Raw genomic sequence first — 23,786 nt, forward strand, 5'->3', positions numbered from 1 at the left:
TATATCGGTCAAATCATTCGCATACGTCTCACATATATTTCTAAAAAATTACTGAAAAGTGAATTTTGGAGAGCCACCTTGGTTCAGTGGTAAGCACATCCGCCTTGCATAAGAAGGCCTGCGGTTCAATCCATGACTTCAAAAAATGGCCTATAATTCTGATAAATTCAAATTTTAAAATTATTTTGTGTGCGAGGTTTTTGTAACGAATCACCTTATAATTAAGATTTTATGTAATCTTATGTAGAAATTCATTGCATAACCCAAATGTACATATTCAAATGCATAACCCAAATGTACATATTTTATTCGTGGACAAGTCCACTCAACCTGACAACTCTAAAAATCCTACGGTGGCCAACTAAAATGGCTGGTAGGCACGATAACTATCTAAAGAAATGACACTTGAAAAGCATGAATGAACTTTTCTCGTTTCTTCATTCTCACGACCACATTCCCATTTCAATTTCTCAAATTATTTCCAAAATTTCCATGCTTTTTGCCAATCACTGTGAAAATCTTTGGAAATATGATGCTGATGATGTTTGAGGCGAGGCGTAAGAAAATGAAAAATATTTTATTACTAAAAAAAGAGTTTTCCTTTCTTTTCGACTACAATTTTGCGAGTATTTGTTTTTCATAAGAAAATGATGAATAAAATGATTATTATACTTTCCTCTCTTTCACTCGTTCTCTATCTCTCTCTATTTGGATTCCATTACTCCTTCTCTTTTTAGCAGCAGATTTGAACAATTCTCTTCACTTAGACTTGGGCCTTGTGATTCATTCTCCATGAAATTAAGCTTGTTCTTCTTCTTCTTCTCCTCTTCATTCGTATTTTTCAAAAAAGCGTTTCTTTAAATCCGGCGGATAAGTTACATAGATATAATGTTCATTGTGCCCAACTTCATTTTGGATGATTTCGTGCTGGGATGAGGATCCTCTTAACGATTGCTGTGAACCGCTAACATAACGCTGCCTTGGCTCCAGGGGTCGTGGTATGGTGTTATAATGCTTGCCACCGCCCACGGAGCTGCTACTACTGCCTAAATGTGTTGCCGGTAATGTATTATCACAGTCTAGCTGAGCCTGCGAATGATGACTGAGACTTGAAAGGGCTCCCGAAGAGCCTGTGTTTGGTCCACGTGTTGACGCCAATGTACTATGGCTGCTAACAACCGTTGTGGCTATGGGTCGACTACTTATATAATCGCGTCGGTCTAAAATGTCCTGTTGGTAGGCCAGATTCTGCGTCTGGGAAGCATGACGCAGTGGAGTCTGTGCGCCAACGCCCGCTACGCCTATCCCCGCTGGCTGTCCGGTAGCCATCGTAATCGTAGGTGTACCCGGCCGACGCTGATCGCCTATGTAACGTCTGGGGCTGTGACGATAGTCGTATTGCACTGGTTCGGGGTATAAATCGTGATGTCCGACCTCGCCCTGGGCCTGGTGGTAATAGTACTGATTGTGCTGCTGCTGCTGATGGTGGTGGTGGCTGCTGCTGGTATTGCTGCTGTTGGTGGTCTGATGCTCTACGCTGCCGCTCATACCAAGATGGTGATGGATCCCGGTAGTAGGGTACTCTTGAAAATGATAATGATCTTGCATTGATGGGTGCTGCTGCTGTTGGCTGGCGGGTATATACAAATGCTGACGATGCTGTGGGTGCAACAGATGAGCCGCCGCCGCCGATGATACCATACCCGGCTGAAGCTGCTGCTGCTGTAGATGATGCAGATGTTCTTGTTGTTGCATATGCTGTTGGTATAGATGATTGGCGGCTGTTGCTGTATTGGTGGCATTGTTGATTGTCGTCTCTTCGGAGCTGTAACAAAAAACTTGGGTTTTATCCAAAAATTTCTTTAATCGTACAATTTAAGACAAGTGAGATTTTCAATTTGTTATGGCATCGGAGGCTCTTAATCAACTTACTCAAATAGTATCCAAATGATGTAGTAACAAAAACAAATGCCCGATGATAAAACGAAAATTAGGATTATAATTAAACCCCAAGGAAAGGCACGTGGCTCCAGTGGACCATCTTCCCAATAGCGATCGCATGTTAGATACCAGCAGACAGCTTTATTCATTTCCTCTGCAAAAATATAAAAAAGAAAGATTAATTCGGAAGTACAAAAAATGAGGGAATCCATTAACAAAGGAGGACGTAGAGATGAGATGAGGGGGGCCTAAAAACGAACTGAGAGGAGTATCTATAAATAAGCTGAGGGAATCTCTATAGACGAGCTGAAGGTAGTATTTATAGAAGACCAGACATATTCCTTATAGAAGCGCTCAATATCGTCGTTATAGACGAGCTCAAGGTCGTCGTTATTGATGAGCTCAAGGTCGTCTTTATTGACGAGCTCAAGGTCGTCTTTATAGACGAGTTGAAGGTCGTCTTTATAGACGAGTTGAAGGTCGTCTTTATAGACGAGCTGAAAGTTGTCTTTATAGACGAGCTGAAGGTTGTCTTTATAGACGAGCTCAAGGTTGCTCAAGGTCGTCTTTATAGACGAGCTCAAGGTCGTCTTTATAGACGAGCTCAAGGTCGTCTTTATAGACGAGCTCAAGGTCGTCTTTATAGACGAGCTCAAGGTCGTCTTTATAGACGAGCTCAAGGTCGTCTTTATAGACGAGCTCAAGGTCGTCTTTATAGACGAGCTCAAGGTCGTCTTTATAGACGAGCTCAAGGTCGTCTTTATAGACGAGCTCAAGGTCGTCTTTATAGACGAGCTCAAGGTCGTCTTTATAGACGAGCTCAAGGTCGTCTTTATAGACGAGCTCAAGGTCGTCTTTATAGACGAGCTCAAGGTCGTCTTTATAGACGAGCTCAAGGTCGTCTTTATAGACGAGCTCAAGGTCGTCTTTATAGACGAGCTCAAGGTCGTCTTTATAGACGAGCTCAAGGTCGTCTTTATAGACGAGCTCAAGGTCGTCTTTATAGACGAGCTCAAGGTCGTCTTTATAGACGAGCTCAAGGTCGTCTTTATAGACGAGCTCAAGGTCGTCTTTATAGACGAGCTCAAGGTCGTCTTTATAGACGAGCTCAAGGTCGTCTTTATAGACGAGCTCAAGGTCGTCTTTATAGACGAGCTCAAGGTCGTCTTTATGGACGAGCTCAAGGTCGTCTTTATAGACGAGCTCAAGGTCGTCTTTATGGACGAGCTCAAGGTCGTTTTTATAGACGAGCTCAAGGTCGTTTTTATAGACGAGCTCAAGGTCGTCTTTATAGACGAGCTCAAGGTCGTCTTTACAGACGAGCTCAAGGTCGTCTTTATAGACGAGCTCATGGTAGTCTTTATAGACGAACTGAAGGTCGTCTTTATAGACGAACTGAACGTCGTCTTTATAGACGAGCTCAAGGTCGTCTTTATAGACGAGCTCAAGGTCGTCTTTATAGACGAGCTCAAGGTCGTCTTTATAGACGAGCTCAAGGTCGTCTTTATAGACGAGCTCAAGGTCGTCTTTATAGACGAGCTCAAGGTCGTCTTTATAGACGAGCTCAAGGTCGTCTTTATAGACGAGCTCAAGGTCGTCTTTATAGACGAGCTCAAGGTCGTCTTTATAGACGAGCTCAAGGTCGTCTTTATAGACGAGCTCAAGGTCGTCTTTATAGACGAGCTCATGGTAGTCTTTATAGACGAGCTCATGGTAGTCTTTATAGACGAACTGAAGGTCGTCTTTATAGACGAGCTCAAGGTCGTCTTTATAGACGAGCTCAAGGTCGTCTTTATAGACGAGCTCAAGGTCGTCTTTATAGACGAGCTCAAGGTCGTCTTTATAGACGAGCTCAAGGTCGTCTTTATAGACGAGCTCAAGGTCGTCTTTATAGACGAGCTCAAGGTCGTCTTTATAGACGAGCTCAAGGTCGTCTTTATAGACGAGCTCAAGGTCGTCTTTATAGACGAGCTCAAGGTAGTCTTTATAGACGAACTGAAGGTCGTCTTTATAGACGAACTCAAGGTCGACTATAAAGACGAACTCAAGGTCGTCTTTATAGACGAGCTCACAGTCGTCTTTATAGACGAGCTCAAGGTCGTCTTTTTGTAGACGAGTTCAAGGTCGTCTTTTTGTAGACGAGCTCAAGGTCGTCTTTTTGTAGACGAGCTCAAGGTCGTCTTTTTGTAGACGAGCTCAAGGTCGTCTTTTTGTAGACGAGCTCAAGGTCGTCTTTTTGTAGACGAGTTCAAGGTCGTCTTTTTGTAGACGAGCTCAAGGTCGTCTTTTTGTAGACGAGCTCAAGGTCGTCTTTATAGACGAGCTCAAGGTCGTCTTTATAGACGAGCTCAAGGTCGTCTTTATAGACGAGCTCAAGGTCGTCTTTATAGACGAGCTCAAGGTCGTCTTTATAGACGAGCTCAAGGTCGTCTTTATAGACGAGCTCAAGGTCGTCTTTATAGACGAGCTCAAGGTCGTCTTTATAGACGAGCTCAAGGTCGTCTTTATAGACGAGCTCCAGGTCGTCTTTATAGACGAGCTCCAGGTCGTTTTTATAGACGAGCTCCAGGTCGTCTTTATAGACGAGCTCCAGGTCGTCTTTATAGACGAGCTCCAGGTCGTCTTTATAGACGAGCTCCAGGTCGTCTTTATAGACGAACGAGCTCAAGGTCGTCTTTATAGACGAACGAGCTCAAGGTCGTCTTTATAGACGAACGAGCTCAAGGTCGTCTTTATAGACGAACGAGCTCAAGGTCGTCTTTATAGACGAACGAGCTCAAGGTCGTCTTTATAGACGAACGAGCTCAAGGTCGTCTTTATAGACGAACGAGCTCAAGGTCGTCTTTATAGACGAACGAGCTCAAGGTCGTCTTTATAGACGAACGAGCTCAAGGTCGTCTTTATAGACGAACGAGCTCAAGGTCGTCTTTATAGACGAGCTCAAGGTCGTCTTTATAGACGAGCTCAAGGTCGTCTTTATAGACGAGCTCAAGGTCGTCTTTATAGACGAGCTCAAGGTCGTCTTTATAGACGAGCTCAAGGTCGTCTTTATAGACGAGCTCAAGGTCGTCTTTGTAGACGAGCTCAAGGTCGTCTTTATAGACGAGCTCAAGGTCGTCTTTACAGACGAGCTCAAGGTCGTCTTTATAGACGAGCTCATGGTAGTCTTTATAGACGAACTGAAGGTCGTCTTTATAGACGAACTGAACATCGTCTTTATAGACGAGCTCAAGGTCGTCTTTATAGACGAGCTCAAGGTCGTCTTTATAGACGAGCTCAAGGTCGTCTTTATAGACGAGCTCAAGGTCGTCTTTATAGACGAGCTCAAGGTCGTCTTTATAGACGAGATCAAGGTCGTCTTTATAGACGAGCTCAAGGTCGTCTTTATAGACGAGCTCAAGGTCGTCTTTATAGACGAGCTCAAGGTCGTCTTTATAGACGAGCTCAAGGTCGTCTTTATAGACGAGCTCATGGTAGTCTTTATAGACGAACTGAAGGTCGTCTTTATAGACGAACTGAACGTCGTCTTTATAGACGAGCTCAAGGTCGTCTTTATAGACGAGCTCAAGGTCGTCTTTATAGACGAACTCAAGGTCGTCTTTATAGACGAGATCAAGGTCGTCTTTATAGACGAGCTCAAGGTCGTCTTTATAGACGAGCTCAAGGTCGTCTTTATAGACGAGCTCAAGGTCGTCTTTATAGACGAGCTCAAGGTCGTCTTTATAGACGAGCTCAAGGTCGTCTTTATAGACGAGCTCAAGGTCGTCTTTATAGACGAGCTCAAGGTCGTCTTTATAGACGAGCTCAAGGTCGTCTTTATAGACGAGCTCAAGGTCGTCTTTTTGTAGACGAGCTCAAGGTCGTCTTTTTGTAGACGAGCTCAAGGTCGTCTTTTTGTAGACGAGCTCAAGGTCGTCTTTTTGTAGACGAGCTCAAGGTCGTCTTTTTGTAGACGAGTTCAAGGTCGTCTTTTTGTAGACGAGCTCAAGGTCGTCTTTTTGTAGACGAGCTCAAGGTCGTCTTTATAGACGAGCTCAAGGTCGTCTTTATAGACGAGCTCAAGGTCGTCTTTATAGACGAGCTCAAGGTCGTCTTTATAGACGAGCTCAAGGTCGTCTTTATAGACGAGCTCAAGGTCGTCTTTATAGACGAGCTCAAGGTCGTCTTTATAGACGAGCTCAAGGTCGTCTTTATAGACGAGCTCAAGGTCGTCTTTATAGACGAGCTCCAGGTCGTCTTTATAGACGAGCTCCAGGTCGTTTTTATAGACGAGCTCCAGGTCGTCTTTATAGACGAGCTCCAGGTCGTCTTTATAGACGAGCTCCAGGTCGTCTTTATAGACGAGCTCCAGGTCGTCTTTATAGACGAACGAGCTCAAGGTCGTCTTTATAGACGAACGAGCTCAAGGTCGTCTTTATAGACGAACGAGCTCAAGGTCGTCTTTATAGACGAACGAGCTCAAGGTCGTCTTTATAGACGAACGAGCTCAAGGTCGTCTTTATAGACGAACGAGCTCAAGGTCGTCTTTATAGACGAACGAGCTCAAGGTCGTCTTTATAGACGAACGAGCTCAAGGTCGTCTTTATAGACGAACGAGCTCAAGGTCGTCTTTATAGACGAACGAGCTCAAGGTCGTCTTTATAGACGAGCTCAAGGTCGTCTTTATAGACGAGCTCAAGGTCGTCTTTATAGACGAGCTCAAGGTCGTCTTTATAGACGAGCTCAAGGTCGTCTTTATAGACGAGCTCAAGGTCGTCTTTATAGACGAGCTCAAGGTCGTCTTTGTAGACGAGCTCAAGGTCGTCTTTATAGACGAGCTCAAGGTCGTCTTTACAGACGAGCTCAAGGTCGTCTTTATAGACGAGCTCATGGTAGTCTTTATAGACGAACTGAAGGTCGTCTTTATAGACGAACTGAACATCGTCTTTATAGACGAGCTCAAGGTCGTCTTTATAGACGAGCTCAAGGTCGTCTTTATAGACGAGCTCAAGGTCGTCTTTATAGACGAGCTCAAGGTCGTCTTTATAGACGAGCTCAAGGTCGTCTTTATAGACGAGCTCAAGGTCGTCTTTATAGACGAGATCAAGGTCGTCTTTATAGACGAGCTCAAGGTCGTCTTTATAGACGAGCTCAAGGTCGTCTTTATAGACGAGCTCAAGGTCGTCTTTATAGACGAGCTCAAGGTCGTCTTTATAGACGAGCTCATGGTAGTCTTTATAGACGAACTGAAGGTCGTCTTTATAGACGAACTGAACGTCGTCTTTATAGACGAGCTCAAGGTCGTCTTTATAGACGAACTCAAGGTCGTCTTTATAGACGAACTCAAGGTCGTCTTTATAGACGAGATCAAGGTCGTCTTTATAGACGAGCTCAAGGTCGTCTTTATAGACGAACTCAAGGTCGTCTTTATAGACGAGATCAAGGTCGTCTTTATAGACGAGCTCAAGGTCGTCTTTATAGACGAGCTCAAGGTCGTCTTTATAGACGAGCTCAAGGTCGTCTTTATAGACGAGCTCAAGGTCGTCTTTATAGACGAGCTCATGGTAGTCTTTATAGACGAACTGAAGGTCGTCTTTATAGACGAACTGAACGTCGTCTTTATAGACGAGCTCAAGGTCGTCTTTATAGACGAGCTCAAGGTCGTCTTTATAGACGAACTCAAGGTCGTCTTTATAGACGAGATCAAGGTCGTCTTTATAGACGAGCTCAAGGTCGTCTTTATAGACGAGCTCAAGGTCGTCTTTATAGACGAGCTCAAGGTCGTCTTTATAGACGAGCTCAAGGTCGTCTTTATAGACGAGCTCATGGTAGTCTTTATAGACGAACTGAAGGTCGTCTTTATAGACGAACTGAACGTCGTCTTTATAGACGAGCTCAAGGTCGTCTTTATAGACGAACTCAAGGTCGTCTTTATAGACGAACTCAAGGTCGTCTTTATAGACGAGATCAAGGTCGTCTTTATAGACGAGCTCAAGGTCGTCTTTATAGACGAACTCAAGGTCGTCTTTATAGACGAGATCAAGGTCGTCTTTATAGACGAGCTCAAGGTCGTCTTTATAGACGAGCTCAAGGTCGTCTTTATAGACGAGCTCAAGGTCGTCTTTATAGACGAGCTCAAGGTCGTCTTTATAGACGAGCTCATGGTAGTCTTTATAGACGAACTGAAGGTCGTCTTTATAGACGAACTGAACGTCGTCTTTATAGACGAGCTCAAGGTCGTCTTTATAGACGAGCTCAAGGTCGTCTTTATAGACGAACTCAAGGTCGTCTTTATAGACGAGATCAAGGTCGTCTTTATAGACGAGCTCAAGGTCGTCTTTATAGACGAGCTCATGGTAGTCTTTATAGACGAACTGAAGGTCGTCTTTATAGACGAACTGAACGTCGTCTTTATAGACGAGCTCAAGGTCGTCTTTATAGACGAGCTCAAGGTCGTCTTTATAGACGAACTCAAGGTCGTCTTTATAGACGAGATCAAGGTCGTCTTTATAGACGAGCTCAAGGTCGTCTTTATAGACGAGCTCAAGGTCGTCTTTATAGACGAGCTCAAGGTCGTCTTTATAGACGAGCTCAAGGTCGTCTTTATAGACGAGCTCATGGTAGTCTTTATAGACGAACTGAAGGTCGTCTTTATAGACGAACTGAACGTCGTCTTTATAGACGAGCTCAAGGTCGTCTTTATAGACGAACTCAAGGTCGTCTTTATAGACGAACTCAAGGTCGTCTTTATAGACGAGATCAAGGTCGTCTTTATAGACGAGCTCAAGGTCGTCTTTATAGACGAACTCAAGGTCGTCTTTATAGACGAGATCAAGGTCGTCTTTATAGACGAGCTCAAGGTCGTCTTTATAGACGAGCTCAAGGTCGTCTTTATAGACGAGCTCAAGGTCGTCTTTATAGACGAGCTCAAGGTCGTCTTTATAGACGAGCTCATGGTAGTCTTTATAGACGAACTGAAGGTCGTCTTTATAGACGAACTGAACGTCGTCTTTATAGACGAGCTCAAGGTCGTCTTTATAGACGAGCTCAAGGTCGTCTTTATAGACGAACTCAAGGTCGTCTTTATAGACGAGATCAAGGTCGTCTTTATAGACGAGCTCAAGGTCGTCTTTATAGACGAGCTCAAGGTCGTCTTTATAGACGAGCTCAAGGTCGTCTTTATAGACGAGCTCAAGGTCGTCTTTATAGACGAGCTCAAGGTCGTCTTTATAGACGAGCTCAAGGTCGTCTTTATAGACGAGCTCAAGGTCGTCTTTATAGACGAGCTCAAGGTCGTCTTTATAGACGAGCTCAAGGTCGTCTTTATAGACGAGCTCAAGGTCGTCTTTATAGACGAGCTCAAGGTCGTCTTTATAGACGAGCTCAAGGTCGTCTTTATAGACGAGCTCAAGGTCGTCGTTATAGACGAGCTCAAGGTCGTCTTTATAGACGAGCTCAAGGTTGTCTTTATAGACGAACTGAATGTCGTCCTTATAGACGAGCTCAAGGTCGTCTTTTTGTAGATGAGCTCAGGGTCGTCTTTATAGACGAGCTCAAGGTCGTCTTTATAGACGAGCTCAAGGTCGTCTTTATAGACGAGCTCAAGGTCGTCTTTATAGACGAGCTCAAGGTCGTCTTTATAGACGAGCTCAAGGTCGTCTTTATAGACGAGCTCAAGGTCGTCTTTATAGACGAGCTCAAGGTCGTCTTTATAGACGAGCTCAAGGTCGTCTTTATAGACGAGCTCAAGGTCGTCTTTATAGACGAGCTCAAGGTCGTCTTTATAGACGAGCTCAAGGTCGTCTTTATAGACGAGCTCAAGGTCGTCTTTATAGACGAGCTCAAGGTCGTCTTTATAGACGAGCTCAAGGTCGTCTTTATAGACGAGCTCAAGGTCGTCTTTATAGACGAGCTCAAGGTTGTCTTTATAGACGAACTGAATGTCGTCCTTATAGACGAGCTCAAGGTCGTCTTTTTGTAGATGAGCTCAAGGTCGTCTTTATAGACGAGCTCAAGGTTGTCTTTATAGACGAACTGAATGTCGTCCTTATAGACGAGCTCAAGGTCGTCTTTTTGTAGATGAGCTCAGGGTCGTCTTTATAGACGAGCTCAAGGTTGTCTTTATAGACGAACTGAATGTCGTCCTTATAGACGAGCTCAAGGTCGTCTTTTTGTAGGTGAGCTCAGGGTCGTCTTTATAGACGAGCTCAAGGTCGTCTTTATAGGCGAACTGAAGGTCGTCCTTTTAGACGAACTGAAGATCTTCGTTATGTAGGCGAGCTGAAGGTTGTCTTTATATAGACGAGCAGAAGGTCGTCTTGAAGGGAGTCTCTGTACAGACGCTCAGAAGGGAGTCTCTATAGACAGCAGATTTTATCTTTAGACGCTTTTAATAGAGTTTCTATAAAAGCAAAATGTTCAAAAATTGTATGAAAATTTTTCATTTGGGATGAGGGGAGCTGCCTTCTTGTGTCACCCCCTGCATGCGTCCCTGACTTTTTTATAGACGGTCAGATTGGAATCTTTATAGACGACCAGAAGTGTGTTTTTTACCTTCCATATCCTTAAACTGCTGATCGGTCATCGACAGGATAAGGCCTCCAATACAGCTGCGCACCAAATATTCACATTTTGCCTGTAACTTATTCAGCTCTTCTGGCTTACAATTGGCACGAATCTTTTGCATATTCGTCAATTGGCCATTCGTTGTTGACGTTTTACTGCTCTCACTGCCATCGCCATCTTCATCATCATCGGATGAATTTGCTTTCAAGCTATCATTAGTGGTATCCTTTGAGGCATCAGTGGAATAAGGAGAATCTGCACTCATTTTAGCACCACTTGCTGATGCAGGGGAAGCTGACGCCGCAGACGAGGCTGAGGAAGTAGTAGTACTGGTCGTTGTACTATATGATTTGCTACTGCTGCTACCCGATGATGAACTACTACTGCTGGCGCTGCCGCTGCCGCCACTACTACTACCAGCAGCACCACTGCTAGCCGTCGATGATGATGATGATGAATAGGATTTTGGTGATCTTGTTGATCCCGATGCTGCTGAACTTGTACTACCACTAGCGCTATTATATATGTGAGGTGCGGCGGATGATGTTAAGCTCTCTGCTGGTGTTTGTGGTGTATGTGGCATATATTTTGTACGTGAGGCACCATTGTTGTTGTTGTTATTATTGTTGTTGCTACTATATATATAGTTCTCATTAGAGGTTTCTAGAAGTGGAAGAGAGAAAGAGTGAGAGGTGGGATTTTTAAAGGAAATTTGTTGAATGTGTCCTTGTGTGTGACATACCAGTCTGTTGACATTTAGTTTGGCCAATTTTATCCTGACATAATTGACGATTTTGTACTTTGGCTTGTCGAGATGCACCAATAGAGGAAGTTCTGCAAAGAAGAAGAAGATACCCTTAAATTTATTGTTAACCTTTTTTTGATTTCACTTTCTATCCACCTGATGGGTAATAAACTTAAATATGCTACATTCGCCTTAGCCAGTGCGGAATTTTGACCAAATGAATCGCCCCAAACCTCAATTTCTGTAGCAATATTTTGATCGCCAATTTTCAACGAAGATGATTCTTCCGTTTGAAATACTTCACAACGCATTATATCGCAATAGTCTGCTAAGCATACAGCGTCTTCAGCCTAAAAAGAAGAACAACATTATTCTAAATCATATACTGCCCCGACTGAAGTCTCCCCCCCACCACCTTACCTCATTTATAATTGCTTTATGTCTTGTCTCAAAATGTAAATCCAAAAATTTCTCCTGATAGAAACTTTTGCCACACAATCGGCATGTCCATTGTGTGGGTCTATCACGTTTTTTGGCATCTTGTCGGGGTGCAAATATATCTCGAAATGGATGCAATGGACATTCGAGAGGAAGTTTCACCTATTATTAGTGGAAAAGGGGTATAATAAGTATTGAGGTTCTATATGCTGGGTTTGAATTCCTGCTTACCTGATATTTATCTAATATCGGTGTCCATTTTGAACGTACAATTTTCCGTACTAGACGACTGTTATCTTTCGAACATAGACGCTTGATAACATGTGTATGAGGCCATGGTATTAGCAGAAAAAAGTAAATTAGAAAAATCTGCAATGAAAGTGAAAAGAGAAATAAAATTATTAAAAAAGATATTAAATTGTGTATCAGAATTATAGTCAGACCGAAGTTGTTTGACCCGAAGGGGGTGTCTAACAAAAGGGAGTATTTATAGGCGAACAGAAGGGAGACGAGTACAACGATAACCAGATGGGAGTCTTTATAAAAGAACAGAAAGGTCTTTGTATGTACGACCAGAAGGTAGTATTTATGGACGAACAGAAGGAAGTATTTATGGACAAGCAAAAGTGAGTCTTTATAGACGAGCAGATGTTTGTCTTTATTGAAGATCAAAAGGAAGGTTTATAGTCGACCGGACGGGAGTCTTTATAGACGACCAGAAAGGAATCTTTATACATGACCAGAAGGGATTCTTTATATGCGACCAAAAGGAAGACTTTATAGGTGACCAGAAGGGATGCTTTACAGACGACCGGTAGGAAGACTTTATAGACGAGCAAAAGAGAGGCCTTATAAACGATCAGAAGGGAGTTTTTATAGACGATCAGACAAGAGTATTTATAGACGACATAAGGGAGTGTTATATTGCAACATTATCACAAGTGCAGGATTTTTATAATATTCAGAAAACAATCGAGAGAAGTCATCAATCCTTTCCCTATAAGAACTTAGACGGCTCCACCATACATGACCAGAAGGGTGTCTTTATAGACGACCAGAAGGGAGTCTTTATAGACGACCAGAAGGGAGTCTTTATAGACGACCAGAAGGGAGTCTTTATAGACGACCAGAAGGGAGACTTTATAGACGACCAGTAGAAAGACTTTATAGACAACCAGAAGGAAGTCTTTATAGACGACCAGAAGGGAGACTTTATAGATGACCAGACGGAAGTCTTTATAGACGACCAAAAGGGAGTTTTATAGACGACCAGAAGGGAGTCTTTATACACGACCAGAAGGGAGTCTTTGTAGACGACCAGAAGGGAGTCTTTATAGACGACCAGAAGGAAGTATTTATAGACGACCAGAAGGGAGTCTTTATAGACGACCAGAAGGGAGTCTTTATAGACGACCAGAAGGGAGTCTTTATAGACGACCAGAAGGGAGTCTTTATAGACGACCAGAAGGGAGTCTTTATAGACGACCAGAAGGGAGTCTTTATAGACGACCAGAAGGGAGTCTTTATCGACGACCAGAAGGGAGTCTTTATAGACGACCAGAAGGGAGTCTTTATAGACGACCAGAAGGAAGTATTTATAGACGACCAGAAGGGAGTCTTTATAGACGACCAGAAGGGAGTCTTTATAGACGACCAGAAGGGAGTCTTTATAGACGACCAGAAGGGAGTCTTTATAGACGACCAGAAGCGAGACTTTATAGACGACCAGTAGAAAGACTTTATAGACAACCAGAAGGAAGTCTTTATAGACGACCAGAAGGGAGACTTTATAGACGACCAGACGGAAGTCTTTATAGACGACCAAAAGGGAGTCTTTATAGACGACCAGAAGGGAGTCTTTATAGACGACCAGAAGGGAGTCTTTATAGACAACCAGAAGGAAGTATTTATAGACGACCAGAAGGGAGTCTTTATAAACGACCAGAAGGGAGTCTTTATAGACGACCAGAAGGGAGTCTTTATAAACGACCAGAAGGGAGTCTTTATAGGCGACCAGAAGGGAGTCTTTATAGACGACCAGAAGGGAGTCTTTATAGACTACCAGAAGGGAGTCTTTATAGACGACCAGAAGGGAGTCTTTATAGACGACCAGAAGGGAGTCTTTATAGACGATCAGAAGGGAGTCTTTATAGACGACCAGAAGGGAGTCTTTATAGACGACCAGTAGGAAGACTTTATAGACAACCAGAAGGAAGTCTTTATAGACGACCAGAAGGAAGTCTTTATAGACGACCAGAAGGGAGACTTTATAGACGACCAGACGGAAGTCTTTATAGACGACCAAAAGGGAGTCTTTATATATGACCAGAAGGGAGACTTTATAGACGACCAGAAGCGAGTCTTTATAGACGACCAAAAGGAAGTCTTTATAGACGACCAGAAGGGAGTCTTTATAGACGACCAGAAGGAAGCCTTTAGAGACGACCAGAAGGGAGACTTTATAGACGACCAGACGGAAGTCTTTATAGACGACCAAAAGGGAGTCTTTATATATGACCAGAAGGGAGACTTTATAGACGACCAGAAGCGAGTCTTTATAGACGACCAAAAGGAAGTCTTTATAGACGACCAGAAGGAAGTCTTTAGAGACGACCAGAAGGGAGTCTTTATAGATGACCAGTAGGAAGACTTTATAGACGACCAGACGGAAGTCTTTATAGACGACCAAAAGGGAGTCTTTATATATGACCAAAAGGGAGTCTTTATAGGCGACCAGAAGGAAGTCTTTAGAGACGACCAGAAGGGAGTCTTTATAGACGACCAGTAGGAAGACTTTTTAGACGACCAGACGGAAGTCTTTATAGACGACCAGAAGGGAGTCTTTATAGACGACCAGTAGGAAGACTTTTTAGACGACCAGACGGAAGTCTTTATAGACGACCAGAAGGGAGTCTTTATAGACGACCAGACGGAAGTCTTTATAGACGACCAAAAGGGAGTCTTTATAGACGACCAGTAGGAAGACTTTATTGACTACCAGACGGAAGTCTTTATAGACGACCAGAAGGGAGTCTTTATAGACGACCAGAAGGGAGACTTTATAGACGACCAGAAGGAAGTCTTTAGAAACGACCAGACGGAAGTCTTTATAGACGACCAGAAGGGAGACTTTATAGACGACCAGAAGGAAGTCTTTAGAGACGACCAGAAGGGAGTCTTTATAGGCGACCAGAAGGAAGTCTTTAGAGACGACCAGAAGGGAGTCTTTATAGACGACCAGTAGGAAGACTTTTTAGACGACCAGACGGAAGTCTTTATAGACGACCAGAAGGGAGTCTTTATAGACGACCAGACGGAAGTCTTTATAGACGACCAAAAGGGAGTCTTTATATATGACCAGAAGGGAGACTTTATAGACGACCAGAAGCGAGTCTTTATAGACGACCAAAAGGAAGTCTTTATAGACGACCAGAAGGAAGTCTTTAGAGACGACCAGAAGGGAGTCTTTATAGATGACCAGTAGGAAGACTTTATAGACGACCAGACGGAAGTCTTTATAGACGACCAAAAGGGAGTCTTTATATATGACCAGAAGGGAGACTTTATAGACGACCAGTAGGAAGACTTTATTGACTACCAGACGGAAGTCTTTATAGACGACCAGAAGGGAGTCTTTATAGACGACCAGAAGGAAGTCTTTATAGACGACCAGAAGGAAGCCTTTAGAGACGACCAGAAGGGAGACTTTATAGACGACCAGACGGAAGTCTTTATAGACGACCAGACGGAAGTCTTTATAGACGACCAAAAGGGAGTCTTTATATATGACCAGAAGGGAGACTTTATAGACGACCAGAAGCGAGTCTTTATAGACGACCAAAAGGAAGTCTTTATAGACGACCAGAAGGAAGTCTTTAGAGACGACCAGAAGATAGTCTTTAGAGACGACCAGAAGGGAGTCTTTATAGATGACCAGTAGGAAGACTTTATAGACGACCAGACGGAAGTCTTTATAGGCGACCAGACGGAAGTCTTTATAGACGACCAGACGGAAGTCTTTATAGACGACCAAAAGGGATTCTTTATAGACGACCAGAAGGGAGACTTTATAGACGACCAGAAGCGAGTCTTTATAGACGACCAAAAGGGAGTCTTTATAGGCGACCAGAAGGAAGTCTTTAGAGACGACCAGAAGGGAGTCTTTATAGACGACCAGTAGGAAGACTTTTTAGACGACCAGACGGAAGTCTTTATAGACGACCAAAAGGGAGTCTTTATATATGACCAGAAGGGAGACTTTATAGACGACCAGAAGCGAGTCTTTATAGACGACCAAAAGGGAGTCTTTATAGGCGACCAGAAGGAAGTCTTTAGAGACGACCAGAAGGGAGTCTTTATAGACGACCAGTAGGAAGACTTTTTAGACGACCAGACGCAAGTCTTTATAGACGACCAGAAGGGAGTCTTTATAGACGACCAGACGGAAGTCTTTATAGACGACCAAAAGGGAGTCTTTATAGACGACCAGTAGGAAGACTTTATTGACTACCAGACGGAAGTCTTTATAGACGACCAGAAGGGAGTCTTTATAGACGACCAGAAGGAAGTCTTTATAGACGACCAGAAGGAAGCCTTTAGAGACGACCAGAAGGGAGTCTTTACAGACGACCAGTAGGAAGACTTTATAGACGACCAGACGGAAGTCTTTATAGACGACCAGAAGGGAGACTTTATAGACGACCAGAAGGAAGTCTTTAGAGACGACCAGAAGGGAGTCTTTATAGATGACCAGTAGGAAGACTTTATAGACGACCAGACGGAAGTCTTTATAGACGACCAAAAGGGAGTCTTTATATATGACCAGAAGGGAGACTTTATAGGCGACCAGTAGGAAGACTTTACAGACGACCAGAAGGAAGTCTTTATACCCGACCAGTTGAAAGACTTTATATACGACCAGAAGGAAGTCTTTATAGACGACCGGAAGGAAGACTTTACAGACGACCAGAAGGAAGTCTTTATAGACGATCAGAAGGGAGTTTTTATAGACGACGAGAAGGAAGTCTTTATAGACGACCAGAAGGAAGACTATATAGACGACCAGAAGGGAAACTTTATAGACGACCAGAAGGAAGACTTTACAGACGACCAGAAGGAAGTCTTTATACCCGACCAGTTGGAAATCTTTATAGACGACCAGAAGGAAGTATTTATAGACGACCAAAAGGGAGTCTTTATAGACAACCAGTAGGAAGACTTTATAGACGATCAGAAGAAAGTATTTATAGACGACCAGAAAGGATGTCTTTATACCCGACCCGTTGGAAGACATTATAGACGACCAGAAGGAAGTCTTTATAGACGACCAGAAGGAAGTCTTTATAGACGACCAGAAGGAAGTCTTTATAGACGACCAATAGGAAGACTTTATAGACGAGCAAAAGAGAGGCCTTCTAGTTGATCAGCGGGGATTTTTTTGGATGATCAGAAGAGAGTTTTCATTGACGACTAGAAGAGAGTTTTATATTGCAACAATATCACTCGGGCAGGGTTTTTATAATATTCGTGACACAATCGAGAGAAGTCATCAATCCTTTGCCCTATAAGAACTTAGACGGCTGCACTACTCCGATCATTGTTGAGCCAAAACTACACTTGTTTGTCGTGGCAGCTGACGTTCTTCAGATGTATTCACAAGCTACGAGAGGCACTTCAGAATTTTCTGGCCTAAGCAACACGCAGTGTCTCCAGGGGTCTTTTGACATTTTTTTTTGGGAAATTTAACCGTTTTTAGCCTAAGCGAACTCAGGACAGTTTGACACACGACCATATGTTGGGTTGTTTACAGTCGCTTAATTGAGACACCTCCAAGACGGCAAGAGAATTGAGAAACTTGTTCCTGCATTTCAGTTTGTCGCAGAAGCAGCAGCATGCGCAGACGACGTGAACACTCTGTCGAAAGTCCAATGACCAGAAAATTCAACTCTGTCCTCATCTCCGCAGTCCATGCAGTGAACAAAGTGGCAGTAGTCTCCGTGGCGGATATGTTGCATATTCCTCGAGCAGAAAAAAGATGGTAGGATCAATCAAACAGAAGTTCAGCCTTTCAGAAATACCCGATGCAAAGATAGTACAACCATCCGCATACATAATGATCTCAATGACGTCTGGAGGGATTGGAATACAGAAGGGATTAAACAGATCCGGAAATATCACCCCACCTTGGGAAACTCTCTGTTTAACTTTACTAGGCTTCGATTTCTTGTTCCTGAATTCCACGTACAACAGGCGTCCACACATTTAATTGGTTATCCAACATTTCAAACATGGCCGGTGGGTAGTCTGATCGATACCTCAGAAAGCGTAGAGTGCTTGACAATATCCATGGCTTCTGATAAGTCGAGCGCCACCGTCAATGTCCTATCACATGTTTTGTTGAGATTGGGCCTTCGACTAATATGTTTGCAGATGGCGTGTAGCGCTGTTGTGATGCTGTGCTGACTACCGAACCCATGCTGATGATCGGCAACTGGATAGCTATTTCTGACGCTGGGGAGGACTAAAGCATCAAGGGACTTTGTTACGGGCGACAAAAGCGAAATCGGTCAATCGTATTGCTGGCATCTTCGTTCCCTGACTTCAGTAGCGAGACCAATCTGCCAATTTTTTTGACTTCGGGAATGATGTCGGTGGCTAGCGACATTTTGAGAACTTTAGTGAAATACTCGACTGCCATCACATGGCGAGTCCATCAGGGCCAAACATTTTGGCTGATTTAGCGTTCATGATGACATTCGCAACATCATTTATTGTAAATTGTTGTGATAACCTCCTCGGCAGGAAGAGATCTAATACGTCGCAGTACTCTTCTCATTGTCCTGTAACTCCGGGATTCTTGAGAAACTGTCGATTAAAATAACTTGCCCACCTCTTCGGATTAGTCAACGTAACGTTGCCAAACATTACATAGGTCGTATATTTTTTTTCTTTCCAGGGTTCGAAAGTGACTACAATTTACTTATTCCGGCTCCAATATGACTTGCAACTTTTCAGATGATTTAACCACTTTTTCCGCTTTTGCTGAACGACCAACCTCTTAACTTCCAGTGTCAGTTTCCTGACCCTGGCGTCACTGGGGTTAGCACGACGAAGCTCATCACTCTCATTTGCTAATCCTGGCGCCCCTGCTGGAAAATTTGGTCTCACTTCAGCAGAGGTAACGTCTCGAAAAGTCCTTTCTGCTGCCCAAACATCAGAAAGGTTGGACAGATTTCTGAAGCGGTGATTGGTGAGCTCTCTGAAACTCGGCCAATTAGCTTTCCATTGATTGATGCCAGGGCGGCGTTCAGAGGTGGTGAAATCGGGCGGTCTGATGATGGAGACAATGAGGCCTAAATGGTCAGATCGTAGAGAAACGGGGTCTCGCGAATTGTGACACTCTCCGCTAAGTCTGTAGGGGCGTCCTCATTGACCGTACAACACGTAGAGCTATCAATTTACTCAGCCAGCACTATGAAGAGCATTAAAGTCCCAGAGCATTAAAGATTTTCCTCCGTCCCGGCATGGACCAAAAGAATCAGTAACAGGATTTCTAGGAAACACAAAACAGCGATACAAATACAAACATGCGTACACTGAGGTGCCAGCCACTGGCCGGAACACGGGTGTTGTGTGGTTCCGGGTCTATCTGCTATCGAGGAACCCGCCGTTGTGGTCCCTAATGGTCCTTATTCTTTAAAAAAATATTTTTATGGGTCTTGTGAACTTTAAAAAATCACACAGTAACGGTCCTTAACTGACCTTATTCCACAAAAAATATTCTTGTTGTTCTAAAGGTTCCTAAAAAACACTCTTGATGGTCCTTAAATGTCTTTATTCCTTATAAAATATTATTGAGGCCCTTAAAAAATCCACACTTGATGGTCCTTAATAATCCTTACTGCATAAAAAATATTCTTGTGGCTGTGACGGTCCTTAAAATCCACACTTTATTGTCCGCACTTAAAGAAGGGTCTTATTCCTTTAACATTTTCGTGTGGATGTGATGGTCATTAAAAAAACCACACTTAAGGATCCTAATCCCTAAAAAATATTATACTAATGATCCTTTAAAAATGCACACTTAATGGTCCTTAAAGGTCTTCATACTATAGAAAATATTCTTGGGGTCATTAATGGTCCTTTCTTCTTAAAAAAATATTCTAAGAGCTCTGATGGACCTTAAGAAATCCGCGCTTTATGATCCTTAATGGTCCTAATCCTTAAAAATATTCTTCTAATGGTACTTTAAAAGTGCACACTTAATGGTCATTAAGGGTCCTCATTCTATAAAAAAATATTTTTGGGGCTCGGATGGTCCTTAAAAATCCACACCTGACGGTCATTAATGGTCATTATTCCTCAAGAAAAAAAAATGCTTGTGCATCCTTGGTTGTTGCTAAAAATCTTTAAAAAAAATCCACGTTCTGTGGCCTCTTTTGTTGTTGCTAAAAATCTTTGAAAAATCCACGTTCTGTGGCCTCTTTTGTTGTTGCTAAAAATCTTTGAAAAATCCACATTTTGTGTCCTCTTTGGTTGTTGCAAAAATCTTTAAAAAATCCACGTTCTGTGGCCGCTAAAAATCTTTAAAAAATCCACGTTCTGTGGCCGCTAAAAATCTTTAAAAAATCCACGTTCTATGGCCGCTAAAAATCTTTAAAAAATCCACGTTCTATGGCCTCTAAAAATCTTTAAAAAATCCACGTTCTGTGGCCTCTAAAAATCTTTAAAAAATCCACGTTCTGTGGCCTCTAAAAATCTTTAAAAAATCCACGTTCGGTGGCCTCTAAAAATCTTTAAAAAATCCACGTTCTGTGGCCTCTAAAAATCTTTAAAAAATCCACGTTCGGTGGCCTCTAAAAATCTTTAAAAAATCCACGTTCTGTGGCCTCTAAAAATCTTTAAAAAATCCACGTTCTGTGGCCTCTAAAAATCTTTACAAAATCCACGTTCTGTGGCCTCTAAAATTTTTTTAAAAATCCACGTTCTGTGGCCTCTAAAAATTTTTAAAAAATCCACGTTCTGTGGCCTCTAAAAATCTTTAAAAAATCCACGTTCTGTGGCCTCTAAAAATCTTTAAAAAATCCACGTTCTGTGGCCTCTAAAAATCTTTAAAAAATCCACGTTCTGTGGCCTCTAAAAATCTTTAAAAAATCCACGTTCTGTGGCCTCTAAAAATCTTTAAAAATCCACGTTCTGTGGCCTCTAAAAATCTTTAAAAAATCCACGTTCTGTGGCCTCTAAAAATCTTTAAAAAATCCACGTTCTGTGGCCTCTAAAAATCTTTAAAAAATCCACGTTCTGTGGCCTCTAAAAATCTTTAAAAAATCCACGTTCTGTGGCCTCTAAAAATCTTTAAAAAATCCACGTTCTGTGGCCTCTAAAAATCTTTAAAAAATCTACGTTCTGTGGCCTCTAAAAATCTTTAAAAAATCCACGTTCTGTGGCCTCCAAAAATCTTTAAAAAATCCACGTTCTGTGGCCTCTAAAAATCTTTAAAAAATCCACGTTCTGTGGCCTCTAAAAATCTTTAAAAAATCTACGTTCTGTGGCCTCTAAAAATCTTTAAAAAATCCACGTTCTGTGGCCTCTAAAAATCTTTAAAAAATCTACGTTCTGTGGCCTCTAAAAATCTTTAAAAAATCCACGTTCTGTGGCCTCTAAAAATCTTTAAAAAAAATCCACGTTCTGTGGCCTCTAAAAATCTTTAAAAAATCCAAGTTCTGTGGCCTCTAAAAATCTTTAAAAAATCCACGTTCTGTGGCCTCTAAAAATCTTTAAAAAATCCACGTTCTGTGGCCTCTAAAAATCTTTAAAAAATCCAAGTTCTGTGGCCTCTAAAAATCTATAAAAAATCCACGTTCTGTGGCCTCTAAAAATCTTTAAAAAATCCACGTTCTGTGGCCTCTAAAAATCTTTAAAAAATCCACGTTCTGTGGCCTCTAAAAATCTTTAAAAAATCCACGTTCTGTGGCCTCTAAAAATCTTTAAAAAATCCACGTTCTGTGGCCTCTAAAAATCTTTAAAAAATCCACGTTCTGTGGCCTCTAAAAATCTTTAAAAAATCCACGATCTGTGGCCTCTAAAAATCTTTAAAAAATCCACGATCTGTGGCCTCTAAAAATCTTTAAAAAATCCACGTTCTGTGGCCTCTAAAAATCTTTAAAAAATCCACGTTCTGTGGCCTCTAAAAATCTTTAAAAAATCCACGATCTGTGGCCTCTAAAAAACTTTAAAAAATCCACGTTCTGTGGCCTCTAAAAATCTTTAAAAATCCACGTTCTGTGGCCTCTAAAAATCTTTAAAAAATCCACGTTCTGTGGCCTCTAAAAATCTTTAAAAAATCCACGTTCTGTGGCCTCTAAAAATCTTTAAAAAATCCACGTTCTGTGGCCTCTAAAAATCTTTAAAAAATCCACGTTTTGTGGCCTCTAAAAATCTTTAAAAAATCCACGTTTTGTGACCTCTAAAAATCTTTAAAAAATCCACGTTTTGTGGCCTCTAAAAATCTTTAAAAAAATCCACGTTCTGTGGCCTCTAAAAATCTTTAAAAAATCCACGTTCTGTGGCCTCTAAAAATCTTTAAAAAATCCACGTTCTGTGGCCTCTTAAAATCTTTAAAAAATCCACGTTCTGTGGCCTCTAAAAATCTTAAAAAATCCACGTTCTGTGGCCTCTAAAAATCTTTAAAAAATCCACGTTCTGTGGCCTCTAAAAATCTTTAAAAAATTCACGTTCTGTGGCCTCTAAAAATCTTTAAAAAATCCACGTTTTGTGGCCTCTAAAACTCTTTAAAAAATCCACGTTTTGTGGCCTCTAAAAATCTTTAAAAAATCCACGTTTTGTGGCCTCTAAAAATCTTTAAAAAATCCACGTTTTGTGGCCTCTAAAAATCTTTAAAAAATCCACGTTCTGTGGCCTCTGAAAATCTTTAAAAAATCCACGTTCTGTGGCCTCTAAAAATCTTTAAAAAATCCACGTTCTGTGGCCTCTATAAATCTTTAAAAAATCCAAGTTCTGTGGCGTCTAAAAATCTTTAAAAAATCCACGTTTTGTGGCCTCTAAAAATCTTTAAAAAATCCACTTTCTGTGGCCTCTAAAAATCTTTAAAAAATCCCTGTTTTGTGGCCTCTAAAAATCTTAAAAAATCCACGTTCTGTGGCCCCTAAAAATCTTTAAAAAATCCACGTTCTGTGGCCTCTAAAAATCTTTAAAAAAATCCATGCTCTGTGGCCTCAAAAAATCTTTAAAAAATCCACGTTCTGTGGCCTCTAAAAATCTTTAAAAAATCCACGTTCTGTGGCCTCTAAAAATCTTTAAAAAATCCACTTTCTGTGGCCTCTAAAAATCTTTAAAAAATCCCTGTTTTGTGGCCTCTAAAAATCTTAAAAAATCCACGTTTTGTGGCGTGGTCTGACTCTTATGGTCATCAAAAAAACCGCACTTAATGATTCTTAATGATCCTAATCCTTAAAAGATATTCTGCTAATGGTCCTTCAAAAATTCACCCTCAAGAACCATTCCATAGAAACTATGGTCCTTAAAAATCCACACCTGATGGTTATTAATGGTGCTTACTTCTTAGAAAATATTCTTAGATCTCTGTTGGTCCCAAGAAGTCTGATAGTCCTTAAGAAATTCACAGTTGATTGTTCTTAATGGTCCTTACTCCTTAAAAATATTCTTGTGCCTCTAATGGTAAAAATCCACACTTTATTGTCCGCAAAAAATCCACACCTAACGGTCTAAATGACCCGTAGTCCTTACAAATATTCTTATAGCTCTGAAGATCCTTAAAAATCCACACTTGATGGTCCTAAATAGCCATTATTCCTTAAACATATTCTTGTGACTCTGATGGCCCGTAAAAATTCACACGTAATGGTCCCAAATAGTACTTATTTCTTTAAAAATATTGTGGCTCTGATGGTCAGTAAAAATCCATACTTAAATACTTACTCCATACTTAATACTTATTCCTTAAAAAATATTATTGTGACTCTGATAGTTCTTAAAAATGCACACTTGATGGTTCTTATTCTTTATGGCTCTGATGGCCGTAAAAGATCCACACTTGAGGGTTTTTAAAGCCCCTTACTCCTTAAAAAATATTCTTGCG

At 41.8% G+C, this 23,786-nt stretch overlaps 1 protein-coding gene across 1 annotated transcript in view; it reads right to left on the reverse strand.

The window, feature by feature from the left end:
• Positions 1–496: 496 nt before the first annotated feature.
• Positions 497–23,786, reverse strand: part of LOC141395046 (uncharacterized) — a 31,480-nt gene continuing 8,190 nt past the window's right edge. Inside the window, exons 2-8 of the mRNA XM_073970426.1 lie at positions 11,900–12,037; positions 11,651–11,830; positions 11,387–11,580; positions 11,228–11,319; positions 10,474–11,148; positions 1,933–2,095; positions 497–1,825 (exon numbers count right to left, since the gene is read on the reverse strand). Coding sequence (XP_073826527.1) covers positions 829–1,825; positions 1,933–2,095; positions 10,474–11,148; positions 11,228–11,319; positions 11,387–11,580; positions 11,651–11,830; positions 11,900–12,037 — 2,439 coding nt within the window. The 3' untranslated portion in view covers positions 497–828. The remainder of the gene's footprint in view (positions 1,826–1,932; positions 2,096–10,473; positions 11,149–11,227; positions 11,320–11,386; positions 11,581–11,650; positions 11,831–11,899; positions 12,038–23,786) is intronic.

This window comes from Musca autumnalis, unplaced genomic scaffold, assembly GCF_047663935.1.
Source record: "Musca autumnalis isolate F117 unplaced genomic scaffold, ASM4766393v1 scaffold_2, whole genome shotgun sequence".
Classification (NCBI taxonomy): domain Eukaryota; kingdom Metazoa; phylum Arthropoda; class Insecta; order Diptera; family Muscidae; genus Musca; species Musca autumnalis.